Source organism: Capsicum annuum, chromosome 6, assembly GCF_002878395.1.
Source record: "Capsicum annuum cultivar UCD-10X-F1 chromosome 6, UCD10Xv1.1, whole genome shotgun sequence".
Taxonomy (NCBI): Eukaryota; Viridiplantae; Streptophyta; class Magnoliopsida; order Solanales; family Solanaceae; genus Capsicum; species Capsicum annuum.
In genome coordinates, this window is record NC_061116.1 from 191,768,927 (window position 1) to 191,786,387 (window position 17,461).

At 31.5% G+C, this 17,461-nt stretch overlaps 1 protein-coding gene across 1 annotated transcript; it reads left to right on the forward strand.

Annotated features, from left to right (window-relative positions):
- The first annotated feature begins 10,539 nt into the window (after positions 1–10,539).
- On the forward strand, positions 10,540–16,725 carry LOC107872794 (RNA-binding protein Y14A). Its single transcript, XM_016719400.2, has 4 exons — positions 10,540–10,934; positions 13,347–13,483; positions 13,977–14,122; positions 16,301–16,725. Exons 1-4 carry the CDS (start codon positions 10,673–10,675, stop codon positions 16,341–16,343), a joined length of 588 nt encoding a protein of 195 aa, XP_016574886.1. The 5' UTR covers positions 10,540–10,672; the 3' UTR covers positions 16,344–16,725.
- The last annotated feature ends 736 nt before the right edge of the window (positions 16,726–17,461 follow it).

Sequence of the window (17,461 nt, forward strand, 5' to 3'; positions counted from 1 at the left end):
AAACTAAACTTCTGTTTATTTACTCCCTTTAACTTCTTTAAAGTGTATTAATTTCACCCCTCAAAACTTAATACCACTCTCACAACGGAGAGTGTGTTACACTCGCCTACACATTACCGCCATGTCGGAGCCATGTCATTGCCACGTCAGAAATTACTATTTTCCTAAAAAAAATTAATTCCCCGCTTATTATTTTTATATATTTTTTTAATAAAATATATATATACTATTTTATTTATATAAATATATATATATATATATAATAAATATTTATATATAATTTTATATATATATATATTAAATAAAAAAGGCACCCCCACCTCTATTTTCTTTCTTCTTCACACACCCCCACCCCACCATCCTCACCCGCTACCTCCACCCCCATTTTTTTTCTTCTTCACACCTCCCACCACACTCACCCCGCCCACCCTACCCTCTTCTCTTCCAGCCCTTACCCCCACCCCTTACCCTGCAAATGCAGCCCTCCTTCTTCTTCCCTCAGAAAGTCCATTCTCTTTCTTCTTTCCTCAGAAAATCAATCAAGGCCTCATTAATAGCGGATCTCAACCAGCAGCAACTTGTTTACGGTTTCTGTAACCAGCTGCAGTCTAATTGATCCACCACAGATATGGTGGATCCCTCCATGATCCCTATCCTTAAACCAAAAGTGCCATCATCTTCAAGAATGTTATCGTCTTTATTGTTCTCGCAAGTTTTGCACTTATTAAGCACTTGGAGGATACCAGAATGCTCATAAGCGTGAAAGAATCGTTTTTCGCCGTAATATGTTCTCCACCACTTCTACTACTACAGACTTCTCCAACCATATGGTCTGACTCCATTTTCTTCAGAACAACCACAACAACGACATGGACCCTCTTCAAACATTAGCCCCTTCTACTTCATCTTCTCATAATGGTTTGTATACTCCTCCTCCACCTCCACCAAATCTTAGACACCATATATTTATGAATTTTCAGTGACTATTTTCAGTGACAATCCAATAGAGGAAAATGTTTTGGAGAAGAAAGAAAAAGGTGTTATTTTTTTATTTTTTATTTTTAATTTCTATTATATTTTAAATATAATATTATTGAAATTAATTTTTTTTTACAAATAAACGCGTCTTTTTTTATTGAAAACATCACGTCAATATTAGGGGGTGAAATTAATACACTTTAAAGATGTTAAGGGGGTAAATAATTGGAAGTTAAGTTTAAGTGTTAAAGTGAGTTGAGAGGACAAGTTCGGAGGAATGTCTTTTCTCAAAAATAATTAAGTGATGATGCGGATGGATTGCTTTGGAAAAAATTGACTTTGCATTCCTACCGCATGAATGATGGCCAATCTTAGGGGTCGTTTGGTAGAGTGTATAAGATCAATGCAAAATATAGTGTATTAATAATGCTTGTATTAGTTATGCATGTATTGTTTCATATACATTGTTTGGTTTGATGTATAAGAAATAATACATCTTACTTAATTTCTATAAAAGATATATTTGTTTACAAAAATACCCTTCTTTGATTTTGTACACTTTTTTGCAATAAAATTTTTTTGTCATCTCAAATATAATTAGTATTGTTGAACTAGTATATAGAGATTTCAGATTAATTGCAAGACCTTCGTCTTTGCGCATGAAATATTACGCCAACGAATTAACATAGTCGAAACAAAAATAAAATATAAGACGTAAAATTAAGAAATAGTCTCAATTTTTTTTAATCTTTTTAAAGACCCTCAAATCAAAGCAAAAATATATTACAATTATTTAAATCAATTATTCATTGTTGTAGATTAAAATGGTGGAAAAAATTGTGAAATATTTTAAAAAGATTCACCATTGTAAATTAAAATGGCGGAAAAAGGAATGATGAAATATTTTGAGAGAGAAATTGAAGGGTATTAAAATCATTTAATAAGTTAATGCATGTATTAAAGATTTTGCATTATTAACACATAGAAAATGGGTGGTATTAGTTATACACACCTTAATACACAATAAAGTGTATAACTAATGCTTGCATTAGTTATACATTGACTAAAAATTGTACCAAACAAGGTATTCATAATACATATTAATTAATACATGCATTATATTTGCCAATACACTTTACCAAACGATCTTTAGTAAGGTTGTCAAACGGGCCGGGTTGACCCGGCCCAGTCCGGCCCAACCCGGCCCACTTAAAAAATTAGCCCGTTCAGCCCACGGGTTGTAGGGTCCCGGGCCGGTTTAATTTTGAATTTGGGCCCGATTAACCATGCCCGGACCAAAATCGATCCAGGCCCGCCGGTTAATTTTTTTAAAAAAAAAATTGAAGATTTGGGCCAAACTAGCCGTTGGCCCAACGGCTATATAGCCGTTTTTGAGTCCAAACGGCTAGTTTGAGCCCTTTTATTTTAAAAAAAAAAACATTTTAATTATTTTTTTAATCCCCAAAAAAATTCTATAAATACCCTACACCTTCAAATCATTTTTCACACAATTTTTCATTCTCTCAAATCTCATTCTTTCTCAATTCTCAAATCTCAAATATTCTATATATTTAATTTCCTAAAGTGCTCACTTTAATTTTTTAATTTTGCGATTACAAAGTACGAGTGAAAGTTTCTAAAGTCGCAACGTTTGGATACTTTCAAAATTTGGTATTGTTGTTCCATCTCTTATGTTTAATTTTTATTTAGTGTATTAATTTTTGAATATTTAATTTTATTATATTTGTGTATTTTGAATTTTTTTAGTTTAATTTATATTATGGATAAATTAAGAAACCTCGCTACTAAAGGTGTTAAAATTTTTTGCTTCGAAAGCATAGTGGTAGTAAAAAGTGAATTACTAACGGTAGAGGTACTTCAAGTAGTAGATATACCCGTGTACGTTCGCCTCCAGTACCACTTGGTACACCTTTTGAGGAAGAAATAGGTGTAGGTGCTCACGATATGGATTAGGTAGAATCTCAGGAAAATTACAGTATAGAAGAAGAAAATGTAGATGCGGTTAATTTAGACGAAGATGATGAAAATATTGGTGAGACACTCACGGTAGAAAATGCTAACGTTAGATCTGAATCGGCTAATCTCCCTCCCCGTTCTTCCTGTGCCCCAAGAGCTCGTAAAAAAATTAGTATTGCATGACAATTTTTTGAACGTATATCTGATACTGAGGTGCAATGCAATATTTGTCAACAAATATATAAGCATAAAAGCGGAGGCAAGCAAAGAGGTACGGGTACGTTAATGAGACATATAGGTGATGCTCACGAAAGAGAGTTAAATATTGTACGGGGTGGTGGGGATGTTGGTGGGCTAACACAAATTAGAACGGACCCAGCAACCGGTCATGTAATGAAGAAGTATAATAAATTGAGGGACCGGGAAGAAATAGCTAAAATGGTAGCTGTGGGTTGTTTGTCTTTTAGTTTTCCTTCTTCTGATGCCTTTATTCATTATATATAAGCAATTTATAATCCTATGTTTAATGGTATTCCTAGAAGTACTTGTCGATCTGATATTTTTACACTTCATTCACAATATTATTTTTATTTATCAACATTGTTAAAAAATATTCAATGTAGATTGTCCCTAACTTCTGATCTTGGTCGTGCTGTAAATAAAAATGATTATTTAACCGTTACTTGTCACTGGATGGATAGTAATTTTATAATGCAAAAATGTATTCTTACTTTTTGATATGATGAAGATCGTAAACATACTGGAGATTTTATTGATGATCCGATTGCTAAAGTTATAGAATTTTATGGTATCGAAAATAAAATCTTATGTATTGCTTTTGATAATGCTTCTAACAACAAGACTGCTATAACAAAGTTAAAATCTGACCTATCTCCGTCGTTACCTAAAATTTTTCATATTAAGTGTGCATGTCATATATATAATTTAATTGTAAAATATGGTCTTGAGTTTTTTGAGCTTTATATTAAAAAAAAAATTGTCTTGCTGTTGGTTTTATTCAAGAAATAATCGAAGAAAAAGAATTAGAGAATTTAAAGTTAAGTGTCAAGAAAATTGACTTGCACCGATATTGATGCCTGAGGAAATTGATCTTAGATGGAATTCTACGTATGATTTCTTAAAACTTGTTATAAATATAGAGTTCCTATTACACTAGCTTTTAACCAACATTGTGGTTTATTTGTTGATTCTGCTGATTGTATGCTACATGATTCTGATTGGGTTGTAATTAATGATCTTGTTAAATTTAGAAAAAATTTATATAGCTACGGTTGAATTTTTTGGTGCTTATTATCTTACTGTTTGTAATATTTTGGTAAATATAGTCAATATTTCTGGTTTGCTCAAATAATATAAAAATAAAGAAGGTTATTAAGAAGTTGCTGGTGCCATATTTACTAAATTTAAAAAATATTTTTCCCCAATTTTTTCTATTTATTTGATTGGTGCTATGCTAAATCCGTGCATGAAATATAATACTACGTGCCACTTTAGTACTCTTATTTATGCTAACTTAGAAATAAATACTAACAATGATTCTGAACAAGTACAATATGATTTGTGGACGGCTATGGCTGATGCGAATGCTTACATAGATAAATTATATAACCACTACGCTGATTTAGTTGATTTAGTTATACCGACACATATCACTCCAACTGTCACTCTTCAGCTTCTCGAGGAGCCATCATCTTCTAAAAGGTCGGCACATAGTGGTTTTCCTGATTCCTTTTATGGTTTATCTTGTTGGAACAGTGTTGGTGAGAAAGCTTACACATCAAGTTATCGGGAAGAGCTTAAATATTATCTTTGATCGCCGCCAGAGGATCGCAGATAACGGATCAATACGTTGGATTGGTGGAGAAGTAATGAAACACAATATACTGTGCTTTCAAGATTAGCTAGAGATATCTTGAATGTTCCAATGTCAACCGTTGCATCAGAGAGCGCCTTTGGTCAGGGACGATAACAGCTTGGAGACAACCAATACTCATTGGGAAGCAATGCAATGAATGTTCTAGTTTGCCTCAGAGATTGGATTAGAGCGGAAAGAAGAAATCAAGGAATGGAACCGGAGCCGAACGACGAGCAGAAACTTGAAGAAATTATGTCTTCACGGGAGAACTCAGCAGAATCAAGTCCAATGCATGATTTTGCCCCCGTTGACTTTGGCTATCCCATGCAAGTTCTCATTAATATTAACATGAATGAGTTGGAAAAAATGATGCATAATTTATAGATTTTTCATTCATGTAAATTATAAATTTTGGATCATTTTGCAATCAATAAAATTCAACATTCATTCACTCTTCAGTCCTTACTTTGTAATTTTTTTCATTTAATGATTTAAATTGAATTTCTAGTTTAAAATTTAAATTAAAACTTACTTTTAAGTTTTAATATATTATTAATTTACTATCAAATATTATTAATTTGTTATATTAAGTAGCATATGTTTTATATATTTGTGACTTTATGTATATATCTTCTATACACGTGTATATTTAATGTATACATGTGTATATGTTTTATAAATTAGTATATAACTCTCTCTCTCTCTCTCTCTCTCTATATATATATATATATATATATATATATATATATATGTATGTATGTATGTATGTATGTATAGTGTAGTATATGTTTTACTTAAAATAGTACATATATATTGAATGGTGCGTATATTTGTGTATATATCTTCTATACACGTGTATATTTAATGTATACATGTATATATGTTTCATAAATTAGTATATAACTATATATATATTGTAGTATATATATGCATGTGTGTGTGTGTGTGTGTGTATATATATATATATATATATATATATATATATATATATATATATATATATATTGTAATCTATGTTTTACTTAAAGTAGTACATATATATTGAATGATGCGTATATTTGTGTATATATCTTCTATAGACGTGTATATTTAATGTATACATGTATATATGTTTTATAAATTAGTATATAACTATATAACTCTCTCTCTATATATATATATGTATACACACACACACACACACACACACACACACACACACACATATATATATATTGTAGTTTATGTTTTACTTAAACTAGTACATATATGTTGAATAGTGCGTATATTTGTATATATATCTTCTATACACGTGCATATTTAATATATACATATGTATATATTTTATAAATTAGTATATAACTCTATATATGTTGTAGTATATATATGTAATGTAGTATATGTTTTACTTAAAGTAGTACATATATATTGAATCCTGCGTATATTTGTGTATATATCTTCTATACACATGTATATTTAATGTATACATGTGTATATATTTTATAAATTAGTATATAACTATATATATATATATTGTAGTATATATATATATATATATATATATATTGTAGTCTATGTTTTATACACGTGCATATTTAATATATACATATGTATATGTTTTATAAATTAGTATATAACTCTATATATGTTGTAGTATATATATGTAATGTAGCATATGTTTTACTTAAAGTAGTACATATATATTGAATCCTGCGTATATTTGTGTATATATCTTCTATACACATGTATATTTAATGTATACATGTGTATATATTTTATAAATTAGTATATAACTATATATATATTGTAGTATATATATATATTGTAGTCTATGTTTTACTTAAAGTGGTACATATATATTGAATCCTGCGTATATTTGTGTATATATCTTCTATTAACGTGTATATTTAATGTATACATGTGTATAAGTTTAATAAATTAGTATATAACTATATATATATTGGAGTATATGTTTTACTTAAAGTAGTACATATATATTGAATCCTGCGTATATTTGTGTATATATCTTCTATATATGTATATATTTAATGTATACATGTGTATATGTTTTATAAATTAGTATATAACTATATATATATATTGTAGTATATATATACATTGTAGTATATGTTTTATTTAAAGTAGTACATATATATTGAATCCTGCGTATATTTGTGTATATATCTTCTATACACGTGTGTATTTAATGTATACATGTGTATATGTTTTATGAATTAGTGTATAACTATATATATTGTAGTATATATGTGCATATATCTTCTATAGACGTATATATTTAATGTATACATATGTATATGTTATATAAATTAGTATATAACTATATATACATTTTAGTCTATATATATATATATATATATATATATATATATTGTAGTTTATGTTTTATTTAAAGTAGTATATATTTATTGAATGGTGCGTATATATGTGTATATATCTTATATAGCTGAATATATTTAACATATACATGTGTATATGTTTTATAAATTAGTATATAACTCTATATATATAGTTATATATATTGTAGTATATATATGTTTACGTTGTAGTATATGTTTTATTTAAAATAGTACGTATAGTCGTATTTATTGATAATTGAATGTTACATATATATGTGTAATTGTGTATATATCTTTTAAATTTTAATGTAGTATATACTATAAATATAGTGTATATATATTGTTTAACGTATTTAAAATGTATATAGGTGGATATATATAGTGTATATTGGATTTTTTTGGACCGGGTTTGATTGGGTTTTTAATCGGGTCTGACAGGGTTTAGGTGGGTTAGATCGGGTTGGTTAAGTGGGCTGGGTTAGGGTTGTTTTTAAAAATTTTACCGTTTAACTCGAAATCGACCCGGCCCACTTAACCCCAACCCGAACTCAGCCCAGCCCACAAACCGGCTAATTTTAACAGGCCAATTCCGGATTGACCCGGCTCGGCCCACTTAACATCCTTACCTTATAGTATTAATTATCTGGCATAATTTCTTCGTGGGCCAAACAAACCATTAATATCTTCTGAAGAAAAAAAACAAGTATGGTTGGTGGCTTGGTGCAATTAAATTGTCGTTTCACTTTTCTAACTACGACTTGAGAGTATTGAAAAATTCTTTTATCCGATAATTAAATTAATCGTTTTACATTCATATACTGTGAACTGTGAGCATCAAAAACCTCTTTACCCCATCAAATGATACGAATATGGTTTGCATATATCTATCCTTCTCAAATCCCCTTATTTGAAATCATTTTGGATATGTTACTCAGTTTTGTTGTATTCATACACATTTGACAAGTAAAATTGTCAAGAGTACACATTCTACTTTAATAATGTATGTCATACGAAAGCTTAGCATACGTATTTACTCAGAATATTTGTTTCCTTCTTTTAACTTTGGTAGTTCAATTAAATAGTATTCCAATTTCCTTAATATATTTAATTAATTCTTATTCAGGCCACACGAGACCTATTAAGGAGGAAATGCTCCGTATTAGAAATTTCTCTTTTTCAAATTGAAGAAGCGAAAATCTCATTCATCTCACCATAGTTTTATCCAAATATGAGTATACGTTCATTTTAATATTCTCATTCTACTAGTATATTCTAGAGTGTCAAATCAAATAACTCGTTCACATGAAATTAATATGGTAGATATTTTCTTATTAATTGCTATAAACCAAAAATATTAAACAAAGAAGCTATATTTCCCTATATATCAAAAACTAGAGCTGCATGGCCCGTGTTAGCATGGGCCCAACACTATAGACATCTTTTAGCACCAATATTCGATATTAATGAGATAAAACATAAATGTACATTAATTTAAAATGATAATTTTTTAAATAATAACTATTTGACGGTACTCGCTAAGGAGTAAAGTTTCATAAGATAATTTTTTTTCACATGATAAAAAAGTGTGATGTGTCGTGTAGTCAGGTTATTTTAATTGTTTGATGATAAGATTAAGATCTGTTACAAAATATAAAAAAGATGTAGAACTAATATTTATAGGATTATTTCATATAAAAACTGAAACAAAAGATACTTCAATTAACAACAAAGTCTTGGATCATCTTCTCAATTATGGTTGAAACAGCTGCAACAAACATGTCATAAACGCATATTTTTCTTGTTTTAATTAAATACTATTAATTTTTTAATACATTAATGACTTATAATAATTAATTAGGGGTGATATAGTAAAATCACGGCGCAACTCTTGAAACAACCATGTCGAATTCAATGTTTTAATTAAATATTATGAATTTTTTAATACATAATTGACTTATAATAATTGATTAGTGTGTTACAGTAAAATCACGGTTGAAGGAGGTCAACTTAATTTAATACATCAAGAGTTAATTTATCATTTATGTCTATTTTATTTTTTTTAAAAATATAATTAAATTTTTAACACTTAGATGACTCATAATAATTAATTATAAGCGATATTTATTATGGTTGAAGCAGCTGCAGCAGACATGTTATCTATTTTTTTAATTAAATATTATTAATTTTTTAATACATAAATGACTTATGATGATTAGGGATGATATAGTAAAATCACTGTTAAAGCAGCTGAAACAAACGTCATAAATATCTATTTTTTTTATATAAATATTATTAATTATAATATATAAATGACTTATAATAATTAATTAGGGGTAATATAGTAAAAACATTATTAATTCTAATATATAAATGACTTATAGTAATTAATTAGGGATAATATAATAAATTATGGAGCAATTAGGGATAATATAGGCAGGCATGTCATCCATTTTTCTAATTAAATATTATTAATTTTTTAATACAGAAATGACTTATAATAATTAATCAGTAATGATATAGTAAAATCACGGTTAAAACAGTTGAAACAAACGTCATAATATCTATTTTTTAATTAAATATTATTAATCTAATATATAAATGACTTATAATAATTAATTAGGGATGATATAGTAAAATCACGACTAAAGCAGGTGAAACAAACGTTATAAATGTCCTTTTTAATTAAATATTATTAATTCTAATATATAAATGACTTATAATAATTAATTAAGGGTAATATAAAAAATCACAAAGAAATTAGGAGTAATATATGTAGACATGTCATCTATTTTTAATTAAATATTATTAATTTTTAATAAATAAATAACTTATAATAATTAATTGGGGATGATATAGTAAAATTATGGTTAAAGCAGCTGAAACAAACGTCATAAATATCCATATTTTTAATTAAATATTATTAATTTTAATATATAAATGACTTATAATAATTAATCAGGGGTAATATAGTAAATCATGAAATAATTAAGGGTAGTATAGTAATTGATGAAGCACTAGTCGAAACCAGTGCTTCTATTACATAGAAAAATTAGTTTTGAACATGATAGACAATTAAATAAATAAATAAAATTACTTTCAATATGTAGTTATAGTTAATTAATATAAATTAATAGAATATATTAAATATTTAAAACATTATAATGAAATAATAAAATTATTATATATTAGAACATGATATGTAATTAAGTGAAAGTAATTGAATTTTTTGATAACTAGATGACCTCTTCTATATAATAGATAATAGAAAAGAAAAGAAAAGAAAAGAAAAGAATAATAGAAAAGAAATACAGTACTAAGCTAGTAGTAGTATTTTTCGAATGACCCAACCCGACCCGATTATGAAGATGGTATGGCCCAAAACCCCTTCCCTCCAAAGTAAAATCCCCCAGCCTTTACGCCCTGTTCTCTCTCTCTTCATGATTAGCCCTACCAGTACTACTATTATATTCAATCATTCAGTTTCAAGGAAAGGAATCAAAGCAAAATGGCGAACGTAGAGGAAGCTGTAGATTTTGAGCCAGAGGAAGATGATCTAATGGACGAAGACGTTGAAGGTTCATCACCTAGGGCACCAATTCCAAAGCTCAAATCAGCCATTACTACTGCCGGCGGCGGCGGTTCTTCTGGTTCTAAGAAAATCAAAGGGCGTGGTTTCCGTGAAGAGACTGCTGAAGCTGAACGTAATGCTCGCCTTTCTGCCAGATTTGATTCTCTCATGACCGAAGGTGGACCTGGACCTGAACGATGTTAGTCTCTTCCCTTTCCCTCATCTTTTATATAAACTCAAAATAATTTGCTACTTCCTTTCTTTATTCATGACCGTGGTGTCTGTGCTAGCTTCCGTACATCTCGACTAATTCTAAGAATTTACCTCGTCCTTTTTTATCCTTTTACATAGGACAAATGTTCTTTTGCTAGTTCCCTTTTTTTTTTTAATTTTTCAATTTTCTTAGATTTTTTCCCAAATTAGGGGAAAATGTTGCAGTAGGTTGACTATTTGTGTAATCTAATTAATTAGAGTTTTTTAAAGTTTGATTAGGGATTGTGCTTACAAAAACCCTAGTATTAGAAATTAGGGGAAAATATTGCAGTAGGTTGGCTATTTGAGTAATGTATTTAATTAGAGTTTTTTTTTAGTTTGATAGGGACTGTGCTTAGAAAAGCCCTAGTATTAGAAATCAGGGGAAAATGTTGCAGTAGGTTGACTATTTGTCTAACGTAATTAAGTTGAGAGTTTTTTAAAGCTTGGTTAGTGACTACTTAGTGAAGCCCTAGTAAAAAGGGGCAGCCCGGGGCACTAAATGTTATGATATTATTGCTAAAGGAATAAGTCCCACATCGGTTAAATGGGAAACTGATGTGGGGCTTAAATAATATTGGGCTGTCCAACCTTAATAGCTAGCTATTGAGGTGTGATTCTCCCAAGGTTGTATCGCTAAAACTCCCTGTATGTGTGGCGAGGGTCGAGCCACAAGGGTATATTGTACACAACCTTACGTGCATTAATGGAAGAGGCTATTTCCACGGCTTTGAACACATGACTAGGAGGTCACGTGGCAGCAACTTTACCAGTTATGCCAAAGAAGGGACGCCAATTCAACTTGTAGAAAGTTGTTTGTTCTTTAGGATTTTGTGTTTGGAGGTTGACAGTTCGGGTAAATGGTAGAGTCTCTAAGGAGATGCGTTAATCTGGTTAGAAAAATATTCTTCTATTTGATCTTGTAGGTCCTATACACTGATCTTAACAGGTGAAAAAATGCTGCTGCTTTTTTTTTCGGGCCCTTATGACCGTGGTGATGGGGTGAACTTGCGCGCACCTTGATTAATCCCAATTTTGTGGGGTACCTACTAGCAACAGGTACCGGGTGACTCTATCCACCAAGTCTAGAACAGATGGGAAGAAATCACCTAGTATTTTGGTCTCCGCTGGATTGTTCTCAAATACTTCATTGACCACTAGACCATAGTCTCACACTCTTAGCCTTGGGTGCAACATGGAAATGCTTGTTCTTGTAATTGTTTTTCTTTTGATATTTGTGTTTGAATAAAGGAAAAATGCTGCAGGTTGATAATCCACGTAATGCAATGACTCTCGGAGGAGTGTGTTTAGTTTGGTTTACAGACTTGAATCTGGAGAACATCCAACTTTAGAAGGCTAAAATTGAATATTTAGTCGTTCACCCTGTTATCGTTAAAATTTTTTCACATTTTTCACAAGGAGATTTTATGGTTTTATTGAGTGTATTGAACATGTTTTTCTGTTTTGGTTTAATTTATGTTTTGCTGATGATTAGTTGAACGATGTTGAATTGCTTCTAAGAATGACACCATGTTAGGGCTTCATTTACATTGCGTAAGCCTGCAAAACTAGAAAAGTGAATAAAGAAGTTTAGGACCTACTTTTAGTAGAAGAAGTTGATTTTGTTCATTTGTGTGAGAAGAAAAGCGATTCGAGAAAGGAACACCGTGAAATGTTGATTGTATTTATCTTCAACTTTGCAGGACCTGTAATGAGAAATAAAAAGTGGAATAACTAGAAACTTATTGAGTTAAGGTCTTCATTTTCGAAAAGAGTGAGAAGATCATGAAATTGGGCAAACTATTTGTATTTAATGTACATATTTGTGTGTTTTGGTCCTTTCCTCCGTCCATTGTGCTTATAAGCCTCCAGCTTCGTGCCTTTACATTGTCAATAGGCTAACTAGTTGGATTGGTTCCAGTTATTACTTAATTTTATAATAAGCACTTAAATATAGACTGTCGATTTGCCACTTTGTGATTATTGCTTATTTGGGAGAGAGCTGGTTTGTGCACAGCTTCTCCGGCTTACCCTCAGCGGCTCAACTTGGTCTCCAGCACTTGCTGAATTAGGCACGAATGTTGGGCAACTGAATCTAATATGCTGACTTCATTCAGAGATATCAGTTGTTTGATAGCTAGGTCACCAAAACTTAAATAAAATGTAAATTTATGCTGGATATCTGAGATTTTTTTTCATGTTTTGCAATTGTGATGTAATAAACATCCCAAAATGTATGATAGGGGATGCTTCATGCATGGATTATGTCATTGCCTTCTTTTATCCTTTGAGATTATATCAGTAAGATTTATAAAGATTTTAATAAGTAGTAAAGAACTAACGGGGGGAAATTCTGCAGCCATTGAAGGATGGATTATTTTAGTCACTGGAGTTAATGAGGAGGCACAAGAAGATCATCTTCATGATACATTTGGTGAGTTCGGGGAGATCAAGAATTTACATTTGAATCTGGACCGTCGTTCTGGATTTGTCAAGGTAAACTGGCTCTTTTCATTCTCGGAATGTGTAGTTGCTTCTTCGGGTTTTGGGTTTCATTTTCTGGGTGTTGCACTCATGATGTTATGCGAATTACATTCCATTGTATGCTTTAATCTAATAAGCTTTCCTATCATAAGGCTTTGGATGATGACAACATTGTTTTAATCAAGAAAACTGTATTGAAAAGAGGTTCCTTGTTCCATATAACTATGTTAGAGCATTCCTTGATGAGTTTTTAATGGAATAAAACTGGATCAATGTTACGTTCGTTATGAGCAAACCTACTCCAGATAGATACTTTTCTTTGTTTTTGGTTAATTTTCTTGAGTCGCCTTCTATAATAGAGCTAACATTGTTTTGGTTCTTTTCTTTTCATGTAGATTTGCATCTTCTCGATGCCTTCTATAAAATTCCCCAATTCATCAAAAAGTTTCTGCATTTGTCCTAGTTTGGAGTGGTATCATTTTTATAAAGTTATCCAATTTGACAGGGTTATGCGCTTATTGAATATGAAAACTTTGAAGAAGCAGAAAGAGCTATCAATGAAATGGATGGGAATGAGCTGCTCACTCAGACTATACATGTGGACTGGGCATTCAGCAAAGGTCCTTTTAGAAGGAGAAATGCTGGGAGGAGGTATCTTCTTCGTTAATCCATATGTAATTGTGTTCTTATGAATAACTGTGACAAATGCTGCCTGAGCCAAGTATACACTTTTCACTTTTAATCAATGTTTTCTAGATGTTGGCAAATGGTTCTCCAGGAGCATATATTTACTCTCTTCATGGGGAAAAAATCTGGACCTTAGAATTATTTGCAGGGATTGAAAATACCGCGTTTTAAACATTTCAACTGCTTAAATGTTATGACCTAATTGTTATCTTGTGAACTTTTGGGGTCAAGTATTTTGCAAAAGCAAATGTGAACCAGGAAGGTGCAATAATAGCTTCACAAAAGTGTACAAACTCCATGAGCTCAAATAATGTGTAAAATTCTCTACGCTATTTGCTTAGCCTTGATTACACCAAAAACATGAGGCATTAAACTGACAATAATGTATGTCGTTTAACTGTGGTGTAGCCTTCATCTCCATAGGAGTGGAAGTGTCAGATGCCTCCCTCGTATGCTTTTTGTTGATGAGAGTTATCAACCCATTTCCCTCTATCCCTTGGATTTAGCTGTCAGTTTTGTGTGTGTGGAATTAAATGATAACCACCTATTACTAGGTCTCCCTTTTGTTTAAACTGCTGGCTAGCTTACGAGATGAATAGTTTTAATTGTTTGCTTTACCTTGTGGTCTTTGACGTTATAGTAGCTTTATACCTCTGTCGCACCATCCCTTTGTCGAGACTATGGACAACGTACCCTCCAGTTCGCTCAAATTCTCTTTCCCTCCGCTGTTTTTTGAGGGTACATATGGTTGGTTGATTTATTTCCTTTTGCCGTTAATCTAGTTTTGGTTAGATACTAGCCGAGATCATTGAACTAGGTTTCCTATTGAACATATTGTTGGCAAAAATTGAGAACTTACCCCTCTGTAAATAACTTGAAAAGTTCCAAAATTGCCTTGCAGAAGTTTGAGTGGGATTAGCTCAATGAGTTAAAACCAGTCCTCAGTAGCCTTGTTAGTAGACAAACTGCAAACTCATGTCAGACTTCTCGTCTCATTTATTCGTCAAGTTTGTCGGCAATTAGAGAGCATTTTTTTTTTGAAACGAGCACTTCGCATTTCCTAACATCATTTGCATGGTGGTGATGTATTTGGTTATTCTAACATCGTTATGGTCACAAAATGATTGTGTGAAGATTTATGCATTTTCCACTCTCCCATGGATACGTTTCCCCGGTGCAGTTTGGGCTTTTATTTAGCCTTTGGAGAGGGGTTTGAAGGTGGTGGAATTGGTGAAAAAAAACTATGAACGTGTCAGTCGGGTATGGGTTTCCTTTTATTCTCAAATATAAGGTAGTGTAGTGTGGGGTATGGGTTTCCCTTTTATTGTCAAATATAAGGTATGCACTACATTTTCCATTCGAATCTAACCCCCATTGGGGATTTTCCTTTTTGGCTAAAAAGGGAGTTTGATACTATAATGACGAACTCACACATGTGCTATGATTCTAACCTGATCAAAAGATGATCTCACACATAACTTATGGATAGGATTGTATGACAGCAGTGATGCAAGTAGAGCACATCTCCTGGAAGTTTGTTAATCCTTGTTTAGTTATTGCAAATGAGCAGTATTGCCTCGAGTAGTAAAGATGTTTCTAGTGTATTGATTTAAGAAAGAACAGAGGATGCCTAACTTTGTCTTTGTTGTGCTCAAAATGTTTGACTGTGGTAGCAGTTGTTGAAGCAACAGACTAATAACTGGGTTGCTCGGACATATCAGTTTGTTTATAGCAACTTTGGTTGTTGGTGCCCCCCTCTGTTCTGTTAAAACAATAGGAAGAGTTAGAGATGAATAACATAGTTAGGGAATTTTCTGGTCAGTTTGTGCCTTTTTGAGCTGGTACGAATACTGTTTTTCTTTTTGAAAAAATGAAATGTAAGAAGACTAACAACTTACAAGATTTGCTGCCCTATTAAGTCAATTTTCACTTTTCAATTAGAGGAAGTTTATCCTTGCCCTTTGAGATACTTCCCTTTATATGATAACGACTTTTTCTGATACATCATTTCTTATTCCAAAATAGAGAATGAAATTCCTATCTGACTATACAGCAAAATCTGTGTTTGAATGTTTGGAGCATCTGTAAGGTTTTTGGGTTGAAGAACTATCGACTAATATGTAGCTTTCCTCATCTTTGCAGGTCAAGTCATCGTTCTAGAAGTCCTAACAGGAGGCGATTCTAATTCTACACACACCTTTTTGCAAGGATTGTGTTACTGGCTTCTAGAGATCAGGCTCTACGAATCCCTGGTCTAGGCTGTAATTCCATGTGTACCCTTGTTGCTTTGCTCAGCTTTTTCATATATTTCTTTAATTTTCAACTCCCATACTCAGCTGTAAGTTAACTCTTCTCGAGCTTGTCCAGTGGTGTGCACTTCCTCTGGCCTTTGTGAAAATTTAGGTTGTTTTTTGAGAATATTCAGAACTTTCCTGTTATCATCTGAATTGGATATGGTTATCTAGGAGGCACTGTGAATTGATTGCCATGCAACATTTGTGGACAATTTGATGTGATTCTCTGGAAAATGCATCAGTAGTGTGTACTAACGAAAAGTGGCTTCAATATACTGTTGAGTGCATCTCTTTTGAAGCATCAAATGAATTATAATTGCATCATGTTTTAGCAGAAACATTGAGAATATTCACCATCATTTATTCACAAACTTTGTGGTTCAGTAGTTGTACGAGGTAAGTAATCGTAGTCTATGCCCCTTCAAAGTTAATTTGCATATGGAAACAAGAGGGAGTTGTTCGGAAGGTTAGCACAGAAGCTCTTAGAAAGGGGTGAAGAATAGTTAAATAGTTAATGTTCGTTGACTTTTATAAAAGAAAAGTATATGTTTTTTTATTTTTTATTTTTTTATAAATCTCTTATAAGTAAATGAAGTTGTGAGCTAGTTATATGATACTGTAATAAAATTTACTGTACAGCATAAAAGTTAATTTGGTTCACAAGATTCAACTCTAGACGATTGAGTGAGAGCAAGCTCCTATTGGGGCGAGTGGCACTGAAATTATAAAAATTAAACTGTGGTAATAGAGAACTTATGGTAAAAGGTGTTGGCCATAATATTATAATGATGACATAACGGTATATATTAATGGCCTCTTTTACTCTCTTTGAGGTGATTAATAATTACCTAGGGAAAAAGGATATGTTATTATCACGTTGGAGTCCTGGGGGGGTTTGACTCTTGAAAAGACAAAAGCAACGCAAGTGTACGAAGACGTCTGGCTGCTATGCCGTTTGGGAAGGGTGATTTTAGTTGATATTTTCGCCAATTTATATAATGAGTATTTC